This window comes from Panthera tigris, chromosome D3 (assembly GCF_018350195.1).
Source record: "Panthera tigris isolate Pti1 chromosome D3, P.tigris_Pti1_mat1.1, whole genome shotgun sequence".
NCBI classification, from domain to species: domain Eukaryota; kingdom Metazoa; phylum Chordata; class Mammalia; order Carnivora; family Felidae; genus Panthera; species Panthera tigris.
Window position 1 is genome coordinate 18,983,050 of NC_056671.1, and position 23,173 is coordinate 19,006,222.

The window sequence follows — 23,173 nt, forward strand, 5'->3', positions numbered from 1 at the left end:
GTGGGACACCTTGGGGACATTGTCTCATTTCTCCTGGGTTTGCGGCTGTGAGGTGAGACCGCCCCCCTCACGGCCCTCCTTTCTCCCCTCAGGTCCCTGTGGTGATCCAGACATGACTTCCTAAGGTCTGTACTCCAGCCTCCCCTATCCATCCATCTGTCCGTCCATCCATCCGTCTACCCAAGGACCCAAGTGGGTTTCCAGAGGGACAGGGGGCACCCAGCAAGGTTCAGACTGCCAGGAAGTATGGGGAGGGGTGGGAAGTACTGACCCCCATCCCTCCTCCCTGGCCAGGGCAGCAAAGACACCAGCCCAGACCCTGCAAGCAGACATCACCAGCCCTGCGGAAGACACCCTGCTGGGGACTGGGCTTCCGTTTCCCACCCCCCCCCCCCACACACACACCCCACGTTTTTCCCAAAGACTCACTAAAAGAATGTCCAAGCCCAGAGGTCTGGCTCTCACCCAAATCAGTGTCAGGAAGGGAAACTGAGGCCAGAGAGTAGGTGGGGCACAGCACTTGGCCTCAAACTCCCACACCACTCCTCATGACCCTCATGGGCTTACCTGAGGCCCGGAGCTGGCAGGGGCCCAGGAAAGCTCCTGGTCCTCAGAAGAAGCTCTAGGCTGGGACACGGCCAGATTTGTCTGCCTGGGAAAATCTGGGCCACAGCTTCAGCCGAACACCCCCATTCCTAGGAGTGGCCCAGAGCCACGCCTGCAGCCCCTGCAGAGCTCCTCAGGGTGCCTCTGAACAGGGATTGGGATCTGGAGGAGGGCACCTCCAAGGAGGAGCAGAGACAGGAAAGGGGCAGGAGAAGGCAGAACTCTCATGCTCACCTAGTCCCAGAGCAGGCAAGAAGCTGGCTGGGAGTCACTCAGCAACCCCATGGGACCGTTGAAAGTGTCTAAGCAGGGTCGAGAGCAGGCTGTCCTCTAAAAGGTCCAGTCTGACAGGGAGGACAGCCCCAGGGGCTGACGTTGAGGAAGCAAGGAGACACAGTGACTTGGCCTGTCAGCAGATGACTAAAGTTCACACAGCTCTGGGAGGGCCCTGGGTAGGAGATGGGAGGTGTTATGACAGCATGACTTCTGGGATCCCCAAGGCAGTGGCAGCAGGTGAGGGGTGTGACCCCAACAGGGAAAGAGAGGTGTGGTGCCAGGGGCAAGGAGTCCCCCTCTCTTGGACACAGTTCTCTCCAAAGGGCAGGGTCTCCTGGTGAACACCCCTCCAGCAAGCCCCAGGCTGGGTACGCCCCACCCCTGTCAAAGTGTCTGAACTCCAGGGCCAAACACAATGTCCCAGAGATGGTTCCTGAGGCAACGCAGCAGAGGTGCCGCCAGCACCAGACCAGAACCAGGACCTGAGAGCCCTCACCACAGCCCTCAAGCAGATGCCAAGGGTGCCTTCCTGGAACACAGCCTGGGGCCTCGTGTCCAGACCGGTTCCACCGCCTATCCAGGAATGTCAGCACCTCGGGCCCAAGAACCCCCCTGAGCAGCCTGGAAAGGCAGGGCCCGGACCGCGCCAGAGCTGGTTCAAGCCACGCAGCCCAACAGTGCACACCTGGCCACTTGATACCCGCACCCAAGTTCCTGCATGTCCCTGACCGGGCCAACAAGGAGATCTCAAGCCAGGAGTAGGTGCATGCCCAGCCCAGGGACCTTGGATGCTGCTTTCCATCCCCCTTTGGCCTCCATGTGCCAAGAATAAGGATCAGCCACTCCTTGAGTCATTGCTCCATCCCTGGCTTCCTTGCTAGCTGTATCTAGGCTGCCCAGGAGCCCCCACAGTCCCTATGTGTAACACCTCAGCTATGACCACCCTGTAAGGCTGTGGCAGCTGACAGACAGAAAGAGCTATAGAGGTCTCATTGCCCCTACGGAGTATTGCTGCACACTCTGGGTCGCACAGTCAAAACAGGCCTTGTCCTGTTACCCACTGCCCTTGAACAGGCTTGGGATGGAATCCACCGGAAAATGCACTCCCATGAAATCTTCCACGGCCCCGGGACGGGGCGCCATGACTCAGCTCTTTTCTCCTGGACATCACCTGCAGACCAGGGTGACTGAGAAGATGGACAGGGCAGGCTCCAGGGACGAAGGCCCATAACCTGTCCCTGAGGGCTAGCCACCAGCCAGGATGTCAGGGGATTTGTGTTGCAGGCCAGTCAGCTGGCAGGGGTCTAGAGTGGAGAGACACAGGGCTCTGTCCCTAGCCTAAGCCTGCTTAGCCACTTCCTCCTCGCCTGGGGAGGCATAAGACATGGCAGTGTCAGCAGCAGCTCGAGGGTAGGAAGAATGTCTGAGCGGGCAGAGGATGGCCCCACCCAACAGGTGATCCCAGTAGGGTCCCAACAGGAAAACCGCATCCTGGGGCAAGGTGAGGGACCAAACACTGTCTGTGATGGAGCACAGATGAAGCCTAGCAGCAGCTGCAGGCCCCAGAGAGGAGAGTCCGGAGGAAAGGTATCTCATTAAAGGCTGTGTCAACAAACGCCTGAGGTACAGAACCAAGAACCTTCCTTACGTGGTGAGCGTGTCACGTTTTATTCTGGTCAGCCCCCCAACCCCTATATGCTGAAAAGCGACCTGAGGGGAGTCAGTCTGGGGAAACCATGCCGCCCTAGAAAAGGCTGCAGGGGCTGGGCTGAAGAGTCTCCTCCAGACCCCATGGCTCCTGTCCTAGGCACAGAACATGGTAAGCTCCCCGTCCCCAGGAATGTGCAAGCTTCACCCACCAGAGATACTGACTTTGCCATCAGCACCACCCCCTCCCAATACACACACACACACACACACACACACACACACACAAGCTGAACCTAGGCTGAGTGGAACAGGTTCCCAGGATGCATCAGAGAGCGGAGCATGAGGAAGCCTAAGGATTCTCTGTTAATCCTCCAACCCAGTTGTCACCTGGCTGTGTCACCACCACCTCAGAGCCACAGTCCTGGTGCACGGTCCTAGACCCATTCAGACAGGAAACCAAGGCTTAGGTTGAAGCAACTTGCGCAATTTCAGCTGGACCCTGAGGGAGACATGTGGACCAGCAGGTGGGCCCAGAACCCATGCCCCTGGCCCTAACACCACCAGCATCAAGGAGTCGTCCCCATCTCACCCCAGGCATGAGAACATAGCTCTCAGCAGCTTCCTGGGCCCTGCCCGCCACTGGACTGGAAGCTTACCATTACCCAGGCCTGGATTTGGGATCTGTCTCCCTTGCTGCCCACCCTGGTGGCATAAGGTTGAGAATTAGAAAAAGTCACCTTCCCCAGTACTTGATAACCGCCATGCCAGATACCTGTTGAGATAGCTAGGCATGCCTGCAATGACCACAAGGTGGTGGGCACCCCCTAGAGTTGTGCAATGACCCTTGCACAACTGAGCCGGTTTCAGGCCCCACCATAGCCACAAACCAGATCCCGGAGAGGGGCAAGCATGGCCAGAGGACCCAGCGCCTCAGCCCCCATCATGGGTCCCCTACCCCCATGCTGCCAGATCCTCCTGGGCCTCAGTTTCCCCATGCTGCACCCCTCCTGCTTAATTCCAAAATGTCCCCTTCTTTAGAGCAGTCCAGCAGTTCCACCCGGCCCTCCTCCACCCACCCCACACCTGTGACACAGTGAGCCAGACAGCTTGGACAGGTAGTTTCAACCCCCCTAACCAGACAATAAAAAATCCAAGGCCTCTCCAGCCTGGACCCAGTCTGTGCAGCCCCTCTTCAGGGTCCATTCACACAAGCCCTGTCCCCTTCACCCTGAAGGTCCACTCACTCCCATTATGCAGGTATATAAACTAAGGCTCCAGCCTCTCCAGAGGAAGAGGCCAGCACATGGCAGAGCTGGGACTGGAACCCAGGCTTCCAGACAGATGCTTCTGGGAGGACCTAGCCTGAGCTACCCCAACCTACAATGTCCAGCAGCTCAGAAAGAATGAGCTGTACTTTGGGGTCACACAGCACTGAGGCACAGCCTGATGCCCCTCCTGGCTCACCTGGCTCTACGCTGGTCCTCCTGCTGCTCTCCAGCACAGAGCTGAGTCCCTAGTGCCCCCCGCTCTGACCCAGCTCCTCCCCTCCCTCCCCCTGCGGACTGAGTGGAGGGAGGCTTTAAAGGCACAGGAACCTTTCCAGGTGGGAAGAGGGCTGGCTCCTAGCCCTGTCTCTGGGGCTGTGTGACCTGGGACAGCTGCTGGCCTCTTTGAGTCCCGTAAGATCCCCAATCCTGAATGAGAGACCTGAGCTTTGAAGCCTCCTTGGTGCTGAATGAGGCTAGGTTTCAGGCAGAGGTAGGTCAGGCCAGGGGCCCCTGGGAGGAGGTGGGACCCCCCAACTTACAATGTCTAGAGCAGGTTCACGTGGTGCTGGGGTGCAGCCAGATGCCCACCCACTGGGGTTGGAAGTGTAAACCTCTGAATCCCCATCAGGCCTGAGGAATCCTACCTACTCCAGAACTCTAGAGTAGGAGATGCTCCTCCAACCATGTCCTCTCCCTGACCCTTGGGGCTACAGGGGGAGTGTGTAGGGACTGTCACTCCAAAGGCCCTGGCCACCTGGACTGAAGGGAGTTACACGACCCAGGGGAGCCTCTCTTCATCCCCGACATTTCTGGGGTCATGAGCGAGAGGGTTGATGGAGGACACACAGCAGTGAGGGCAGGAGATAGAGTTGTTTGCTCATGCCCCTGCCTACTCTGGCCCATCAAATGAGACAGGGTGGGTGCCTCACAGGGCTGGCAGCCCCAAGACTCCCTGTGTCTGAGATCCACTTGTGGCCTGCTGTCTGCCAGAACTGCCACCACTAGCACGGCCCTGGCTTCAACACATTCATTCATTCATTCATTCATTCCTGCCTCTAAGCCTGGCCTGTCCAGATTCTCTTCTCAAGGAGCCCCCAGCAGGATTCTAGATGGGCTTAGTATGGCCAGCCAAGGAAGAGGAGGAGCCCAGGGCCCTGGAGGAGAGGCAGACACAGTGACAGGGGCCTTAAGAATCAGGGCAGAGCTGGGATTGGATTGGGTAGGACATGCCAGGTAAAGGGAACCACTTGAGCCTGGAAGCTGGCACTGGAGGCATGTCTGGGAGTAGTAAGGGCCTAAGGGAGCCTCTTGACCTCCCTGGGTCCTTCCTGAGCCCTGAGGTGTCAAGGCTAAGAAGGGAAGTGGCTGAGCTCAGATCAGACCCTGAAGGCCAGGCCAGTGCATCTGGACTTTGAGAGCCCCAGGAGGCTGGTGAATGTGTCACCTGGCTGGGTAACCCATTAACTGCAGCTCACTCATTAAGACCCTGGTGGGTGACCAGAGGGTAAGGGCCGTGGGAAGAAAGGAGTGTTAATGGCTGGGGACTTGCCGAGATGGGTTCTCTGTGTCCTTGTTCCTTGAGGAGTTTCCTGGGTGAGGCTGGCCTCCAGCCAGGGATTGCTGCCAAGCCATCATGGGGGGGGGGGGGAGCGGTGCCACCCCACCATCCTGATGCCTTTTATCTCCTAACCACACATACTATGTAGGCACCAGCAACCTAGGGTACCCCACGGGTCTTGGTCAGACAGGAGGGGATAGGGGGGCTGGGCACCTGGCCCATCTCCTCCTCTGAAAAATGAGGAACCACAGTGGCCTCCAAGGTCCTTCCTGTTCTGACAGACTCTGGTTTGCCCCAGCTCTGTGTCTGGGAAAACAAGGCATTGGTGGAGGAAGAAGGGTAGTCAAAGGAAACCACGACGTGAGAGAGGAAGGGACTTGCCCAAAGCCATTAGGTAGAACAGTGACCCATGACATGGGGAAGGCCTTGCAAACCACTTCCTGCAAGTAGTACCTCATTGCAGCCTCCATCATGCCCCACCCTGCTGTCACATCCTGGAAGAGGCTCTGCCTGAGCCTCAGGAAGTGCCAGGTGAACCTCCTGCCCTGGGTGGGCCACAGCTGGTAGAGACACAACATCCCAAAAAGCAGTCAGGAGCCTCACACTGAGTGAGCCAGGAAGGCAGGTCCAGATGCAGCAGTGCCTGACCTGTCCTCCAGAACTGCTGGGACAGGATCTCAGGGCCCACTGGGAGCCAGGAAACCTGATATTACAACAGGCATTTTGTGTCCCCTGGTATCTGCACCAAGGACACATTTGGTAAACTGGCTAAATACAAGTGACTTTGATGCCAAACATCATAGCATCTTAATCAACTTTAGGATCACAGAATCTCAAATGTTTGGTCTCTGATCTCCTGTCTCCAACACCCCAAAAAGGTTGGCTTGCATACTTGCCTTGACAGGGACCTCACTACCTTTAAAGACAGCAAGACTGTGGTTGGTTGGCAAGTTCTTCCCAATGTCAAGCCCAATTTGCCTTCTTGGAATGCCTTCTGCAGTTGTGAGAGTTGGCATGCTTTAAGGTGGGCTTGCCTCACTTCCTGCCCACCGTCTGAGGCCACAAGCAGAGGAGCAAGGGCCACCTCAGACCCCGTGGCTACCTCGCCACAGCCTCCCTGAGCCACACAGACCACACTGCCGGGATGGAAGGAAGACTCTAGCTAGGTGAAGAGACTGGTGCTGTCCAGGGGTAGCAGAGAGGCAGAGCCCCTGTGCCCCCAGAGCCTGGCTGCCAGCCCCCAGCACCATCTGAGGCGTTTGCCGTTGCAGCACCTACCTTTGATGTGTGGAAGAAGGCTGGAGCACTGCCAGTGTGTGGGCCTTCAGAGATGTCAGCTCCTTAACGCCTGAGAATGTCTGGCTGCAGGGCTAGTCTGGCACCTGGTGGACCAAGTCCAACTCCCAAACCCAGAAGCAGGGTACCAGCACAGCCAAAAGCATGGGCTCCAGAGTTCCTAGGTTCAAATCTGACCCCTGCCACTCATGGCCCAGGGTCTCCTCTTCCTGCCCTCAGCTTTCTATCTGGAAAGCAGGAATCATTAAAATAATTGTTGGGCGGATTCACTGAAATGGCTGTGCACAGGCTATTGTCAGCGCCCGCTATCTCCATGGTTCCCACGCCCAGGCCGGCAGCCGCCTCTGTCCTTGGCTGATGAGCAGCTCAGGGCTAAGAGGTCATAAATGCCCCCCTCCTGCCTGCCCTGCCCTCTCTGCCCACGGCACCCTGAGCAGGTAGCATTTACCATATCACCTCGTAATTATCTGCAGTGTCTGGGAGCTCCAAGGGGTGGAGGAGAAAGGCTGAGCCGTCCACACCCCAGCCCCCACCCCAGGGTATGGCCTGGTCTTGTCTCCCTCTGAGGGGAGTCGCTGGCTGGAACCTGCCTGTCCACACGCCTCTCCACCCCCACCCCCTACTCCCAACCCTCCATGGGGGGTGAGTGGACCTGTGGTTCCCCTAATACCAAAAAACACCCAGTGCTTCCCCCCCACCCCACCCCCCACCGCCCCGCATGCTCTGCTAGCCTTCCATCCTGGCTTCTCAGAGCCCCCACCCCCTGCCATCTCATTTCTGGGCCTCCTGCACCACTTCAAGCTGAACTCCGTTGCTCCCAGAGTCCTGCTTGCAACATTTTATGGGCTGATGTTTTAGATGCCTCAGGTCAACATGCCTGCCTAAACCTGAACTAAGTAACAACCGTCCCCATACCTCCACCAAACCACATTAGCTTAGCCTGCCTAGCCCCAGAGCCTCCTTCCCAAACTCACTGGTCCCCCAGTGTAGCAGCCTCACCTCCACATCCTCTCCTGGCTGCTCCTGACCCCAGCTCCCCTCACCTGGCAACTCCTCCTCAGGGTCCTCAGCCCCTCCACTGTTTCCCTAAGGTAGCCCCAGTGCTGAGCATACAAATCTGAGCACATCCTCTCTCACTAGAAACCCTTTAAAGGCCCCCTTTGCCCTCCAGATAAATTCCAGTCTTGCTAGGGCCCCACCCCTTCCTCTGTAAAGTTCACCCTATGCTCTCTGCTGAGACTTCAAGCTGGCACTCTTCCTTCAGACCCCAACCTCAAAGCAACCTCTTCCGGAAGCCCTCCCCCTCCTCCTGGTCAGCTCCTGTAGTGCCCTGCAGCCCCCATCAAGGTTCCCCACATCTGTGGAGTAGCTGTTAGATTGACTTCCTGTGTCTTAGTCTCTGCAGTATCCACAGGGCCCAAAAGTCAGCACTGAATTGACCAATGAAGGCTGTGGGTGGCTGAGTGGATTCCGTATAAAGCCACGGAAAATCAATTTGTAAAAACACTGCTGTATGTTGGACTTTTGCTTTGTTGTGTCTAATCCTACAGTAAGATGCCGGACGGGCACCCTATTTTCCCCGAGTTACAGATGAGGAAATACGGTTGTAAAACCTACTGTAGTGAGTTGAATAGCACCCCCCCCCCAATTCATATCCACTGGGACCTCTGAATGTGACCTTATCTGGGAATAGAGTCTTTGTAGATGTCATTAGCGTGGGCCTCAAATCCAATAACCAGTGTTCTTATAAGAAGGCCATGTGAAGAGAGACACACAGACACAGGTAAGAAGGCCAGGTGACAATGGAGACCCAGGTTGGAGGGCTATAGCTAGAAGGCAAGGAATGCCTTGGATACCAGCAACCGCCATCGTTAGAGCCTTCAGAGAGCCCTGCCAATGCCTTGATTTCCAGCTTTCAGTCTCCAGAACTGTGAGGAATAAATTTGTTGTTTTAAGTCACCAAGATTGCAATAATTTGTTATAACAGCCACAGAAAACGAATACAGCTACCTACTTTACCTAGTTTGTACACCCAAAAAGGGACAGGTCCAGGGGATTCTAATCAGTTCTGAGACGAGGGGCACCTGGTGGCTCAGCCAGTTGAGGGTCCGATGCTTGATTTCAGCTCAGGTCATGATCTCTCGGTTCGTGAGTTCCAGCCCCACACTAGGCTCTGTGCTGACAGTGCAGAGCCTGCTTGGGATTCTCTCTCTCCCTCCCTCCCTCCCTCCCTCCCTCTCTCTCTCTCTCTGCCCCTCCCCCACTCTCTCTACATCTCAATCAATCAATCATTCATTGGTCCTGAGCCTATACCCATGCCCCCCCCCCATAGGGATCCCTGGCCCTGACACAAGCTTACAACACAGCCCTGTAGAGCCAGCTCCAGAAGAAATTGTTTCCATTGAGTGTCTGCTTCTTTCCTCCTAGTGAGTTCCAAAACCATCCTGCATCCTTCTTTGGAGCGGCTGCCAAGAGGCTCACTGTCACCTGGCTACTTGCTGAGGTACCATGAACCTTGCCAGTATCTGGTCTTGAACTACCCCACTGGGTGGATAGAGAAGAGCCCTAAAGGTGGGGCAGGTTCAGTTCCAGCCACAGCCCTTCTCCCCTCCCACTGGGTCATCTGGACCTTGGTTCCTTGTCACTCCAGCTGGGCCACCACATGGGGTGGCCAAGAGCTTGGGAAGCCAAAGGTGTGACTGTCACCGCTACTTGTCTCTTGGCAAGCCCCACTTAGGGCCAGGATGCCGCCAGCAGGGCCTGGGGTTCAGCTGTGTCCCTCCCACCTGACTCTCTGGCTCCCCAACTTCCCACCTCACTGGCTGTCCAGGGAGCCCATACAAGTCACTGAAGCTCCATATCAGCCCTAGGTGCTGAGAGGGCAACATCATAGCACCCCCCTACCCACCCACTCAATGGGGTCTCCACAAATACAGGCCTACTGCCCAAGGCAACTCCACAGAGAGAGGCCAGCAGCCTTTACTTAAATATACATGGAGGCCAGTAAGGGGGAATGATGCCCCCCTCTCCTGAGGGCAGAACTCTGTCTCTGGGGCCTCCTTCCCGAATCGGGTTAGGCCAGAAACACTCCCTAAGAGCCAACTCAACCTAACCACCCCCACAGGAGGCAGAGGGAGGCCCATCTAGGGATCCAGGCCCAGTCACCACCTCCCTCTTTTTCTGGGAAAATGTCCTCCAGGAATCTCTCAGCCAAGAACACAGAGGGTGGGGTGGGACATGAGGGGTGGGGCTGGGGGGCAGTTCTCTGCTTTCCACAGGACTCTAACTCTGGGCACCCTCCTGTGCCACTGCCTGGGTTGCCCCCTCTGTGACAACCAAACTCAGCCCTCTCTCTCCCCTGCCCCGTACCCCTGCCCTGGCTCGGCCTTCTCATGTTTGAGGGGACAATGTCCAGGCCTGGCTCAGCCTCTGGAAGGATAAGGTCAGGATTTGGGAGACATCCCAGCTCTGGCTCCGGCCCCGAACGTATAAGAGGAGAGGGAGGGGGTTCTTACCAGGCTGCCAGTCTGGACAAGGGGTCTGAGAGGTCCCTGGAGCAACGAGGCTGCTGCTTAAATCTCTGGCCCCAACACCACCACGTCAGGTCAGCGAAAGCGCCTGGGCTCTGGAGGGAGGCAGGCCAAATGGTCATGCAGGTTTGCCAGGGAGGAAACCTGTGGTGCCAAGGTGGCCCCAGGACAATACTGGCTACAGAGGGGGAGTAGTGGAGGCTGCTGGGTCCAGCTGGCAGACGGCAGAGGAGAAGGGAGCCGAGGATAGAAAAGCCCCAGGACCAGTCCCAATGGGGGAGCCCAAGCAGGCAGCAACAGGGGTTGGGGTTCAGTGAATGATCAAGTGACAAGGATACTAAGTTGTCCTCTGTCCTGTATCAGGGGTTCAGCTTCAGGGGACCACAGATCCCAGCACTCTGTCCCCAAACACACTCCTGGGGGGCAATACTTAACCCAAAAGAGAAGTCTGACTCTACCCTCACTTACCATGTGCCCTCAGATGGCCACCCCTCACCCCACGCACACCCCATCTGTGCTCACCCCTCCTGAACCTGTGCCCAGGCCCACTGTCCTCACAGGCTGGACACACACTCTTTGCTGTGGGAATTGGGTGTCTAGAGCCCTCCTGCTCCAAATGTCCCCTACCCAGGGAGTGTGAGGGCCCAGAGCTGGGAGGGGAGCCTCCAGGAGGCAGCAGGCCCCCAAGTAGGCCCCTAGAGCTGGCTGGGTCCCTAGCCCAAACCTGATCCATGCAGGAGCCAGGGCTTCCCCTCCTCACACCGCCTCCCCGCCCCTGTCAAGCTGGAAGACTGAAGCCTGGGGCAGATACAGCTGGCCTGCTTCCAGCCTGCCCAGAGCTAGGTTTAGGGGTTTAACCAGGACTCTTCATCCTGTTTGTCTCCCAGGCCTGGGCCAAAGGGAGCCCAGCCTGCTCCACCCAGCCTGCCCAGGCCTCCCCCAGTTAGGCAGGGAGGGGCAGTAAATATTTGTCAATGCAGGAATGTCTACACAGGTGGACAGGTCAGATACTACGATTGTCCAATGGCTGGGAAATTCCAGGAGGCAGGTGATGGCACTGCCTAAGGCTGGCAAGGGAATTCCCCCCCCCACCCCCCACCCCACACACACCCCTCCCCGACTCGGAGTCCAGTGCTCTGCACCACCAAAGCAACTGCTCCACAGTCAGCATGGAGGCCACTAGCCAAGCGCCACCTCGCCCGGCCCCTGCTCAGTGCTTCCCCAAACGACTCCAGGCCCAGACGACAGAGCTCCAGAGCCCGGTCTAGCGCGGGCCCGGGACTCCACTGGCCAGACCTCCCAAACCGAGGGTTTGGGAGCTCTGGGGGCCCCAGCAGCAACCCCGCCCTCCTCCTCCGCTGCGGCCCCGCCCGGGCGCGCAACCTCGGACCCTGCGCTCCCCACCCAATGCAGCCCGGGCCGGGCGGGGCGGGGCGGGGGGTTGGGGCCGGGGGCGGGGCGCCGACGACCGGACTGCCTCCCGCTCCGCGCCGGCAGCGCAGCGGCCATGGGGGCGCGGCTGGGTCGGCGGACCGGACCCGAGGCGGCCTCGGAAGCCGGGGCGGCGGCGGGGTGCGGGCCCGCGCCCTATGAGCGCCGGGTGCGCTGGCTCCGCGAGATCCAGTCCACGCTCCGCGAGCGGCGGCCCGAGCGCGCGCGGCAGCTGCTGCGCCTCCTGCGCCAGGCGAGAGAAGGAGCGGGTCGGCCCGGGGCTGGAGGCCGGGGAGGGGCCAGAGCTGCAGGCTGCGGGCCTGGAAGGGGCCGGGAGGTGCTGCGGAGTTGGCCCCGGGCACGTGAGGCAGGGCTGGCCCCGGACGGGCGCACGGGCCGGGAGGGTTCCGAGGGGAGCATACGACTGGCTGAGGAGGCTGGGAGTCCTGTCTGGGCGAGAGGGCGAGGGAGGGAAAGCAATCGGCTAGAGTGAGGACGAGTGAGGCTCCGGGGGTGGGGTGGGGTGGGGTGGGGTGGGGTGGGGTGGGGTGGTGTGGTGTGGTGTGAGCGTGGAAGAGAGGGCCGCGACGGTGTCCACCTTTCTGGGGTTTGAGAGTTCAGTTGTGTGTGTATTGAGGGTGCCCCCAAGCCCGGAGCTAAGAACACAGATTCATGCCTTGGCAGGAAAGGAGTGGCAAGGGGATGGTGGGAGGGGGACGACATCTTGTACTGAGGGGCAATGAATGGGAAGAGGGCAGCTCCCGGCTCCTCCATGGTGGGGGCGGGGGAGGGGGGGAAGGAACTGCATAGGACCCTGGAGAGAGGACCTGGGAACTGATAGCCCAGCTGGTCAGCCGTGCAACCTCACCATGACACTATGGCAGCCCAGACAGAGCTACAACTCACATCACCCATCCTAACAGGCAGCTCACACTCATTGAGTACATACACCTGGCATCTGTGCATCACAACACCACATCTGGACAGGGTGAGAGCTGGGCGTGGGCACCCCTGGTCCCACACACACCGGGTACCTGAGCCAGCCTGGGGTGCCCTAGAAGACGTGGGTTCTGGTCCCAGCATCACCACTGGGCAAACCACTTCCCTCTCTGGCCACATCCCCATTTCCCGCAGCAACTGCCACCGCAGCTGCCCTGTACTGCAATCTGAAATTAGCCATGCAGGTGTTTGGCCTGCAGGTGGATGATTAGAGATGGGAAACTGAGGCTTGGAGAACAGTGGTGAGCCTAGAGCCACAGAGCAAATTAGGGGACAGTCAAGACAGAAGCTTCTAGTCTCCCAGCCTCACTCCTTCTGCACTGGGTTTCCTTTCTCTGGGCCCAGTGGGCTGGAAAGGTGGGGCTGGCCCTTTAAGAGGAGCTGTCCAGACCAGCAGAAGGCGGGCTGTGGCTGTAGTCTGGGGCCCTGTCTGGGTCAGCCCAGGCTTACCAGCTAGCCCTCTCTTCTAGATCCTCCCTAGCTGGCATTTGTGACTTGAATGATGTTTAAAATGCAAACAGCAAAGCAGCACCAAATCAGCTAGACCATCCAGAGGCACAGATCTTTGGGATGGCATCTGGGCCCTAAAGCACCAGCAGGACATTTTTTTTTTTTTTTTTTTTAACTTGGGAAACCAGCTAAATTGCCCCCTTGTGTCTCAGGTCAGGATTCCTGGCCCAGGGGTCTGCCCCATAATCCACAGGGACTCTGCAGTCATGGCATTCCCACGTGGCCTAGAATCCTGTGCACAGGGGGCTTGTGCACAGAACCTGCCCCTCTGGCTTGAGGAGGGCCCCAGGGTCTGAAGGCCCCTCCTGGCTATGCCTGCCCCATTGGCTTGTCAGTATGGATGCTTTGAAAAGATATTCAGGGACTCACCAGGCCTATGGGAATAACAAGAAGAGAAGCCCAAGGACTGAAGGCAGGAATGCATAGGTAGACCAGGGGCCCAATGGTGAGGTCTCTATGAGAGATGGGAGACATGGAACCTGGACAAGGAGGCTGGTGGGTTGGGGAGGGTGGGAATGCCAAGCTGTGCATGAGTCTCTAATGTCATACAACATCAAGAGAATTTGGTCTCCACCAAAGGGGTTAAGGGTCAAGCTTAGGGGTGTGTTCATGGATCTGGCTCTGGCAGCTCAAGGGTGGGACTAGACAGGTGTTGGGAGGCCAAGGGGCCCAGGAGGAGGCTGTTAGGGAGAGAGGCCTGCACCTCTTCGAGCAGTGGGGAGGGAGAGCTAGGCAGAGAGGGGTGAGGGAAGAGGGTGGGGTGGTTCTGGGCTCCTGCCCAAGCGCTGGGGAGATGGGGATGGTGACGCCCTTTACTGAGCTGGGTCATATGAGGCAAGGCCAGCTTCAGGGCAGGAGATGAACACACCCAATCTAAGCTGCCTTTGGGACATCTGACTGAGCTGAAAGAGAGGTCCATTCCCACAAAAGGATCTGGACCTGTCAGCAAACATTTGTTGTGGCCACAACTCAGGAGAGCTTGGAAATAGGTAGAAGAGGCAAAGGGCCCAAAGAGAATGCTGGAGGACAGCAGCATTTGGGGGTCATCAGAGGATCCCCCAAAGAACCCTCCAGACAAGCCCAACCCCAGAGGAGGTAGGTGTCACAGTACCATGTTTCGCCTCCAGGGAACCAGTCTAAGGGTTTTGGAACCTACTTATCACCTCCCTGAAGCCCTGGATGTACTGGCACTCTCCCCATCCAAAGGGTCCACGTGTTCCTGGACAGTTGGGTCATCGCTACCTGGGAAGAGACTCCAGCAAGCCTCAGGGAAGGAGACAGACAGAGGGGAATCAATGTGAGAGGCTAGCTTGGATGGGGGCCTGGAAAAGGAGAGCCCAACTTCTGGCTCACTCAATTCTCCTCACCACTCACAGGACCTGGGCCTCGAGGGGACCCTCCTCACCGACATCCTCTATAGGAATGTGGCCTTCCTCAATCTGGTGGACCCTATCTCCCATGACCTGCTCGTGAACCTGGCCCGTGACCTGCAGTGCCCCAAGACGGTGAGGCCAGTAGGCATGGACCTCAGGCTGGGCCGTGTGGCTGACAGGGGCCAGGAATGCCCAGGGCTGGGGGCTAGGAGCCTCGGTCCTCAACTGGCTTGCTTTGAGGCCTTAACCAGGTCAATGTCCCTCTCTGGGACCTGATGGCAGTTTCAGTGTATTAGGCTGGCAAGCAGCTGGAACACAGGTGAGCTATGCTTTCCTACACCTGAAAAGCTGTGTGTTGCATAGGCCTGCTTCCTGAGTGGCAGCACTGTGTGCCAGGACCAGGGACCCGGGCAGGAAGTCTTACGGGGATGCTGTGGGACATAGAATGTTCTGAGAAATCCACTGATGGAATCAAACTCCAAGCCTCTGCATTCCTGGGGCCAGAAGAGAGCCACCATAGGCTGGAACCCCTGTCCACATGTCCCCATCCTGTATGGATACACTTGGGGATGAATGCTCACTGCTTCCCATAGCAGTGTGAACCATAAGCAAATCCTTCCTCATGTTGAATTGGTGTCTGCCACCGGCAGCCTCCATCACCCCTCCTCCCATGCCACCACATCTGCTCCCAACCCCACTCTACATCCTGCCACAAGCACTGAAGGTCCTGCGCTCCTGACACAGCCACCAGCCCCCATCCCTTAGGCCCAGTGAATCCCTGTGCAAAACAAGAGTGCCCACTATGGGCCCTGCCAGCTCTGAACTCCTACATCTATATGCAGGCATCACCAAGGATTCTGAGGCTAGCCTAGGGCTATCATAGTGACTGCCAGGGCTTGCTGCCACTGTGTGTACGCTCTGTTAACAGAGGGACAGGATAAAGAATGTGCTGGGTAGTGGAGCGTGCTCAGTGCCAGCTTTGTGGAAAGCAGAGCATCCCTGTTTTTCCACCCCAAGCTAGGTCTCTACGAGGGCCCACTCAGGACCAGAAGAGAGCCAGGTGGTGGTGATGTAACACATTGACCCTCCCAGCCCTGGCAGCCAGACCCAGGCCCCACGGGCACGGTCTAGTTTTGGAGAGTGAGAGGAAGAAGAGCATGCTGACCTGGCTTGTTCCTATTCCCTGGGGGTGGCGTCAGTGGAGCAGGGCTCCCTGGAGGGGTCTGGTCCTGCCTCCCCCTGTGGCGAGTCCCCCCGGAGCGCTGAGGGTGGGCAGGGAGCCGGCTGATAGCCCGAGACACTGGCCTTGGGCCTGAGGACAGGGAACAAGGCCCCATTGTCTAGGCATCCTCCCGCCGGGCACTGCGGGCCTCAGACCAGCCTGTCCAGCTCCCAATGGGCAGCCTCCCCTGGCTCTGTGCCAGGCCACAGCCAGGGTGGGGGGTGGGAGGGGGAGGCTAGTGGGCAGCTCAGTGATCCATGATGAATCATGTGCCGGAGCACACACTTGGATCCCAAAGGCCCAGAGGGGCATGGGAGGGGCTTGGCCTCATCCTGACAACACTGCCTCCTTACAGGACTATGAGCTCTGGAAGTCCTCGGACAAGATCTGCCGACAGCTCATCTACCACCTCACCCCTCACTCCAAGCGGCAGCGAGGATCCAGCCTGCTCCAGAGGAAGACCCAGAGCTGGTAAGGGGAACCCAGCCACAGCCCTGCCTTGTGGCCCCTTAGGGTCCCTTCCTAGGCTGACATGGAGAAGCAGCTCAGCAAGAGGCTGGTGCCTGAAACCCCACCTTGTGACCCCCTCACCCTTGTCTGCATCACAGCTGTGGAATGCCCCCAAGCCAAACTGCACCCTCTGTGTGACCTGCCTCCTGCTTTTCGCTCACCTCTCAATCCCTGGCCTATCACAGGGCCTGGACCATACCCGGACCAAGATAACCCCAGCAGGCGTAGCAGGCGTCAGCTGAATCCTCACACAGGCTGTGAGGGAGGCAGATTCTGGGTCATGATTCCCATTTTATAGGGAAGGAAACTGAGGTTGGGAGAGGCAAAATGGCTTGCCTGAGGCCACACTCTGCCCTCATGTTCCTACAGCTCTTTGAAAAGCCTTTGCCAGGCAGCCTGAAGCCGAGGCCTCCGCAGTGAGCCTAGTAGCCTGCTCTGCCATGGGGTCCCCTTCCAAGTCACTCCATCACCATTTTGTGGCCAGACTCAGCCTAGTTACCTGCTGCGGACATCCAGCAGCGCTGGTGCTCTCCCCTGCTTGCTCCCTGCCGCACCTCTGCCACCCTTCCCCTCCTTGAGCCTGGTGGTCCATGATGAGCCCAGAGCCCATGAGGTTGTTTCCTGCCGTGGTGGTTAAGGGCCCTGAAGGTGGTCCCACTACCCATCTGCCTAGTGGTCCATGTTCAAATGACAGGAGAGACCTAGAGGGAGGTTCGAGGGGCGGTGGAGGACCCTCCTCAGTCTCTAAATTTCTTTTCTAGCTTAGAACACAGGGAACCCTTCACCGCCCTTCACCTTCCACCTGCCCACCCCCACACCTCCCAACACCTCCCCTCTTTCTACCCTGGGCCTGTCCCCTCTCTAGCCCTCAAGACTCGGGGGACAGACGGATACCCTATCACCCTCATAGGAATGTCTATCTTTACCCCTCTAAGGATTGACCTTAGAGGAGGCGTGGGAAAAAAGGTGAGGGCAGGAGTCAGAGCACCTTAATTTGAAGACCCAGTACCCTCTTAGTGGTGTGCGAGCATAGAAGAGTCCTATCACCTCTATGAGCATCATTTGCTCCTCTGCAGAATGGGATAATCATTCTTACTCAACTAGGTTGGCATAAAGATAAGTGAGATAATAGGTACAACAGGTGTGGTGATGCAGGCACACAGGAGGTTTTTATAATAATAATAGCTCATGGAACCTTAACACGTATATTTATTCCTCACAACAGCCAGGCCCTCTTGTCACCAAAGGAGAGACTGAGGCTCAGAGAGGTTCCAAGAATTGCCCATGGCCATCCACGTAGAAAGTAGCAGTTTGATCCCAGCTTGGCCTGATTGTAGGGCCCAGGCCCCGCCACCACTGAGGGCTGCCCCAATGGGTCATTGTCTACAGCCAGTAGGGACCTGCCAAGGCCATGGCCTTGCTCAGTCCATCTTTGCCTGCAACCTTTCCACAGCCTCAAGAGCAGCCTCCAGGTGACTCAGCTGGCTGGGGAGACCGTGAACCTGTCGGGGATTCCACTGTCAGCGCGGGATGTGCAGCACATTGTGCGCTACCTGGGAAACCAGGGAGCCGGGCTCACGGTGCTGGACCTGAGCTTCACGGGGCTCAGTGATGAGCTTCTGCGCCTGCTGCTACCCAGCCTCTGGACGCTGCCCCGCCTCACCCAGCTCCTGCTCAACGGCAACAGGCTGACGAGGGCCACTGCCCGTGAGCTCACTGAGGCCATCAAGGACTCCACCAAGTTCCCCGCGCTGGCCTGGGTAGACCTGGGCAACAATGTGGACGTGGCCTCCTTGCCCCAGCCCCTGCTGGTCGGCCTACGCCGGCGGCTGAGCCAGCGCACCTCACTCCCCACCATCTATGAGGGCCTGGACCTTGAGCCTGAGGGTAGTGAGGCCAGGGCCACCTCTGCTGCCTCCACCTGGGGCTCTGCAGCTGCCGAGCCAGGGTCGGAGCCCCAGGCCTGCTGCACGAGGTGACCTGCCACCACCCTGGCTGCTGCTACCTGACTGCCAGTGGCACATGGGATGGGGGATGATGGAGGCCTTCTAGGTCCCCAGAAATCCAGTGTAAATACTCAGCCTGGGATTAAGGGGATGGAAGGAGAATGGGTTCACTAGAGGCTAGATGGTCAGCCCAGGATGGAGTCTCAGACTTCCCTCAGCAGGAGGGCCCAGAACCTGCTGTGCCGATCCCACAGTAAACAGTGATGTCCCCCTCTGCCTCAGCCTTTCTGCACCATGGACCTCAGGGCCACTGAGCGCCAGCTTGCTTCTGGGGTGGGGAAAGGGGTGGCCAAAGACTCAGGGACACTGCACACCTGAAAGGGAGGGACCAAGCTCTCACTGACTTACCCCAGGTATTACTCCCTGAGAAGACACCAAGGTGTAAGGGTCAGGTCCATCTGTGGTCTGGGGAGTTAGGGGAGGCCTCCAGGGACCTCGCCTTCACATCTGGGTGGGGCTTGGAGAAGAGCAGTTGGGAGGGCACAGAGGGGCAAAGCTCAGAATGGAGCCCCACAGCAATCTTGGGCCTGAGCCCAGGATGCTGACCTCCCCACCAGGGAGGGCCCCTTGGGCTGAGGACAAGACTGTGCTGACAGGAGGCAAGGTTCATCTCCCACAGATGGACAAGTGCTGCCCACCACCCCTAGGACCCACCGCCCCCCCCCCCCCCAGGCTCCCTGTACTGAGTCAGTGGGGAATTCCATGGGGTTAGGAGATACCTTAGACCAGAGACAAAGGGCTTGTGTGTTCCCTCCAGGCCCTGGAGGCCCGTGTGCACAGTCCTCCCCTCTGGGGGACTCCAAGAAAGCATGCAGGACGTGGGGGTGGGTACATCCAGCAGCAGGGGACTTGGGGTGGAGCATTCCGAGGGCTTCCCAGGGGTAGTCTGCTCCCAGAAAGGGGCTATCTTCCCTCCCCACAAGCACCATCAGGGCAGGCTCTGGATCAGAAGCCTAAAGCCATGGTCAGCCTCACAGCCTTGTACGGAGAGCTGAGTACAGCCCAACTAGGAGTTGGACAGGGCAAAGACAAGGAAGGAATTTGAACATGTCTGGGGGGGAAACTGAGGCCCAGAGTGGGGAAGACAGCAGCCTAAGTCTCCCATGCAGAGCCAGGTCAGGTCTGGGGCAGTGGGGATCCTCACAGATGAGGAGAGACCTGGAGGCAAAGAAAAGCCCTCTGGGCCAAAGAGAAGGTAGGACTCTCCCAGGCCCACCAGCTAACCCTCCTCCGCATGGGGCCCACAGGGGACCATGAGTCAGCACGGATTCCAGGCTGGCTAGATATGCAACAGCCCCTTGAGTGAGAAAGGAGATGACCAAGAAGGGTGAAGACAGGGAGGTGCTGAGTTCCAGGACCAGGAAGGAGGTGGGGAGGAAAAGGAGCTCCCTCTCTACTGCTGCCTGCCCACCCCAAGGGCAGGCCCCTTCCAGTCTGGCTGCTTTTGGAGAAACCTTTATCCGGAGGTGGTGGGAAGGGTGTGGAGAACACCAGGTTCAGCCCAGCTCTGCTCCTGACTTACTGTTGGGACCTGGCCAGGGCCTCCTCTCTCCCTGCCTTGGGTAAATAGGACTGCCTGTCCATAGTACCTTCCAGCTCTCAACCCTCCAGCCTGGGGTCCTGGCCCTGTCAGTCCTCCTTGTTTTAAAGACACGGGCTTGCCCATTGTGCTCTTACTCTGGAACAGGGGGCTCAGGCTCCCCAGAGCAAGGCAAAGTGGGGTGGGAGATGAAAGGGGCCAGCTTGGAGAAGGATAGGGAAGCCAGCCTTGCACTGGGCAGGCTTGTAAGTCCGTCACAGGCAGGCAGCAGTATTCTCCTGTGACTCCTTGCTGGAGAAATGCCAAGCTCTCTGGCCCTCCTGCCCTCCTGCCCCCCTCACTCCCTGCCCACCACTGGCCCAAATCCAGCCCACAAACCTTGAACGTTGCCGCCGGGAGAGACTCCTACCGGGATGGTGTGAGGACCTGAGCCGGGTGTCACTAGGCGAGCTCTGGGAGAATTCAGGCAGCGGCAGCTGGTCTCAATCTCCCCGCCTCTCAGACGGAGGCACGCAATGCAATAGCTGAGCTAGAGCACAAAACAGCTCAAGAGAAGAGGGTTGGCTTTGTTGCCAGGCAGGTATCCACAACCCCTTCACGTGCCCTCATGTCAGGGCCTCACAGCCACCAGTGAGGCTACTCTACAGGCAGGTACACTCCAAGAGGAGGGGGCTTGTGCCTCTCAAAGCTTGGTGGGCAGAGAGGACATGCCAGGTGGGCTCCAGCCCGAGTTCCAGACCCAAGAGGAAGCAGGTAGGCCTTGCCCAGCCCCAGTCTTGGAGGCAGACAGACTCAGCCTGGTTCTGGCTCTGTCACCCACTGGTGGTATCCTCTCAGGGTCCGTTCCTTCATCTTGGGAACCAGGTATATCAAGTCTCCCCTTGCCCTGTCGGAGAGAGCATGATATAAGGTTTGGAAAGTGCCTGCTACGTGGGGGGCACAGGGCAGGCACTCTTCAGCGTCAGTGGGGCCTCCACCCAGGGCTCTCAGAATGGAAATGGCAGGAGCCCAAACCTTTGGGACTAAAGCCAAAGCCATGCATTTATTTGGAGGGCACTTCTGTAGCCTTTCTGTTGGCAAAGTATTGTTCTGATGGCTTTACGTTTCGTTAATGCTCTTCATACTTATGAGTGAGTAAACTGATACAGGGACAGGTTAAGTGATCTGTCCAAAGTCAAAGAGCTAGAAACCGGAGGAGACGGGATGTGAGGGGGAGGCCCACATTGTCTGTGATGCTACCCCCTGCCTGATGCTGCCTATCCCACAGCCAGCCTGGGGGCTGAGGATTCACCGGAACTCTTGAGCAAGCCTCTGCCAAAGACACCATTCGATACAGGAGACCATCACAGCGCTCTGATGGCAGACGTCCTGCTGCGGGAGGGACCCTCAGCCACATTGCCCCTAAAGCAGGACCAATCAGGACCTCCCTGGGCCTGTTGCCTCGTATACAAAATTGAGGAGTGGGGAGGGGAACAGTGAGGATCCAGGCTTTGCCCTCTTCCAGGATTGAAAGGGACAAATGGGGAGTGGGTTCAGAAGTACTCATCAGACCAAGTGAAGCCCAGCCTCATACTCAGGGGTGCGGGATCCATGCCCACATCAGACAGTCTGGGACAACTCCAGCTGCCTTCACCTCTCTGGGCATCAGCCTCCTCAAACCTAAACCTGCCTTGCCAGGATGTTAAGAGAATCAAAAGGAAACATGTAGAAAAGATACCTGTGCAGGGCTTGAACTCAAAAACTATGAGATCATGACCTGAGCTGAAATCAAGAGTTGGACGCTTAACTGACTGAGCCACCAGGCACATCTTCAATTTTTTTTAATGTTTATTTTTGAAAGAGACAGAGTGCAAGTGGGGAAGGGCAGAGAGAGAGGGAAACACAGAACCTGAAGCAGGCTCCAAGCTCTGAGCTGTCAGCACAGAGCCCGACATAGGGCTCGAACTGGACCACGAGATCAGGACCTGAGCTGAAGTCGGACGTCCAACCGACTGAGCCACCCAGGCGCCCCTTAATTTTTAAAAATTGTATCGTTTTTGGAGCACCTGGGTGGCTCAGTCGGTTAAGTGTCCGGCTCTTGATGTCAGCTCAGGTCATGATCTCATTGTTTGTGAGTTCAAGCCCTGCATCCGGCAAGGCACTAACAGTGAGGAGCTTGCTTGGGATTCTCTCTTTCCCTCTCTCCCTGCCCCTTCCCCACTCTCCCTCTCTCAAAATGAATAAACTTAAAAAAAATTAAAAAATAAAAAATAAATTGTATCATTTTTAAAAATAATTCTTCATTGTAGTACCATTGAAATATAATAGACATAACAAATGTTACAATTTAAAGTGTACACTATAGTATATTTTGACTTCATGAAACCACCACCACAATCAAGACAGTAAAGATATCTGTCATTTCCAAAAGTTTCCTTGCCCCTTGGTAATGTATCCCTCCTGCCCCTCCTTGTCCACCCCCTTCCCTAAGCAGGGGGGCCTTGATCTGCTTGCTGTCCTTTCACATTAGTTTGCATTTTCTAGAGTTTTTTTTTTTTTAAGTTTATGTATTCTTTTTTAAATTTTTTTTTTCAACGTTTTTTATTTATTTTTGGGACAGAGAGAGACAGAGCATGAACGGGGGAGGGGCAGAGAGAGAGGGAGACACAGAATCGGAAACAGGCTCCAGGCTCCGAGCCATCAGCCCAGAGCCTGACGCGGGGCTCGAACTCACGGACCGCGAGATCGTGACCTGGCTGAAGTCGGACGCTTAACCGACTACGCCACCCAGGCGCCCCTAAGTTTATGTATTCTTTTAGTAATCTCTACACCCAACATGGGGCTCGAACTCATGACCGTGAGATCAAAAGTCGACTGCCTTTCCAACCGAGCCAGGTACCCCTACAGTTTTAGATATATGGAAGAATATGGGGTGTATTCTTTTATATGACTTCTTTCACTCAGCATAATTGAGACTTCCATGATGTTGCCTACATCAGTAGTTCCTCTTAATTGTTGAGTAGTATTTTACTGGATGCACATACCACCATTCATTCCCCTGTCGATGGATATTTGGGCTTCCAGTTTTTAGCTCTAACAAATGAAGCTGCTATGAATATTCATGTACAAGGTTTTGCATGAACATATATTTCCTTTTCTCTTGTGTAGTGGTATCTCAGTGTGGTTTTCTTTTCTTGTAATATGATTGCCTGCCTGGTTTTCCTTATTAGGGTAATGTTGGTACCCTGCTCATAGAATGAGTTGAGAAACTATTCCCTTCTCTACTTTTTTAGGAAGAGTTTGTGGAGAATTGATATTATTTCTTTCTTACATATTTGGTAGAATTCCTCAGTGAAGGGACATGGGCCTGAGGTTTTTTTGTAGAAGGTTTCCAGTTACAATACCAGTTTCCTTAACCG

At 57.0% G+C, this 23,173-nt stretch overlaps 2 protein-coding genes across 3 annotated transcripts in view; one reads left to right on the forward strand and one right to left on the reverse strand.

Annotated features, from left to right (window-relative positions):
- The window catches only part of GGT1 (gamma-glutamyltransferase 1), a 33,302-nt gene extending 13,098 nt beyond the window's left edge, over positions 1-20,204 (reverse strand). The window contains exons 1-2 of the mRNA XM_042962130.1: positions 20,154-20,204; positions 10,170-10,279 (exon numbers count right to left, since the gene is read on the reverse strand). The gene's annotated coding sequence lies outside the window, so the exon portion shown is untranslated. The remainder of the gene's footprint in view (positions 1-10,169; positions 10,280-20,153) is intronic.
- On the forward strand, positions 11,682-21,565 carry LRRC75B (leucine rich repeat containing 75B). Of its 2 annotated transcripts, XM_042962131.1 has the most exons (4): positions 11,682-11,868; positions 14,501-14,629; positions 16,075-16,190; positions 17,683-21,565. In XM_042962131.1, the coding sequence occupies exons 1-4, from the start codon at positions 11,692-11,694 to the stop codon at positions 18,206-18,208; spliced, it is 948 nt and encodes a 315-aa protein (XP_042818065.1). In that variant the 5' UTR covers positions 11,682-11,691; the 3' UTR covers positions 18,209-21,565. The 2 variants fall into 2 exon arrangements, with proteins under 2 accessions (XP_042818065.1, XP_042818066.1); XM_042962132.1 differs by lacking the exon at positions 14,501-14,629.
- The last annotated feature ends 1,608 nt before the right edge of the window (positions 21,566-23,173 follow it).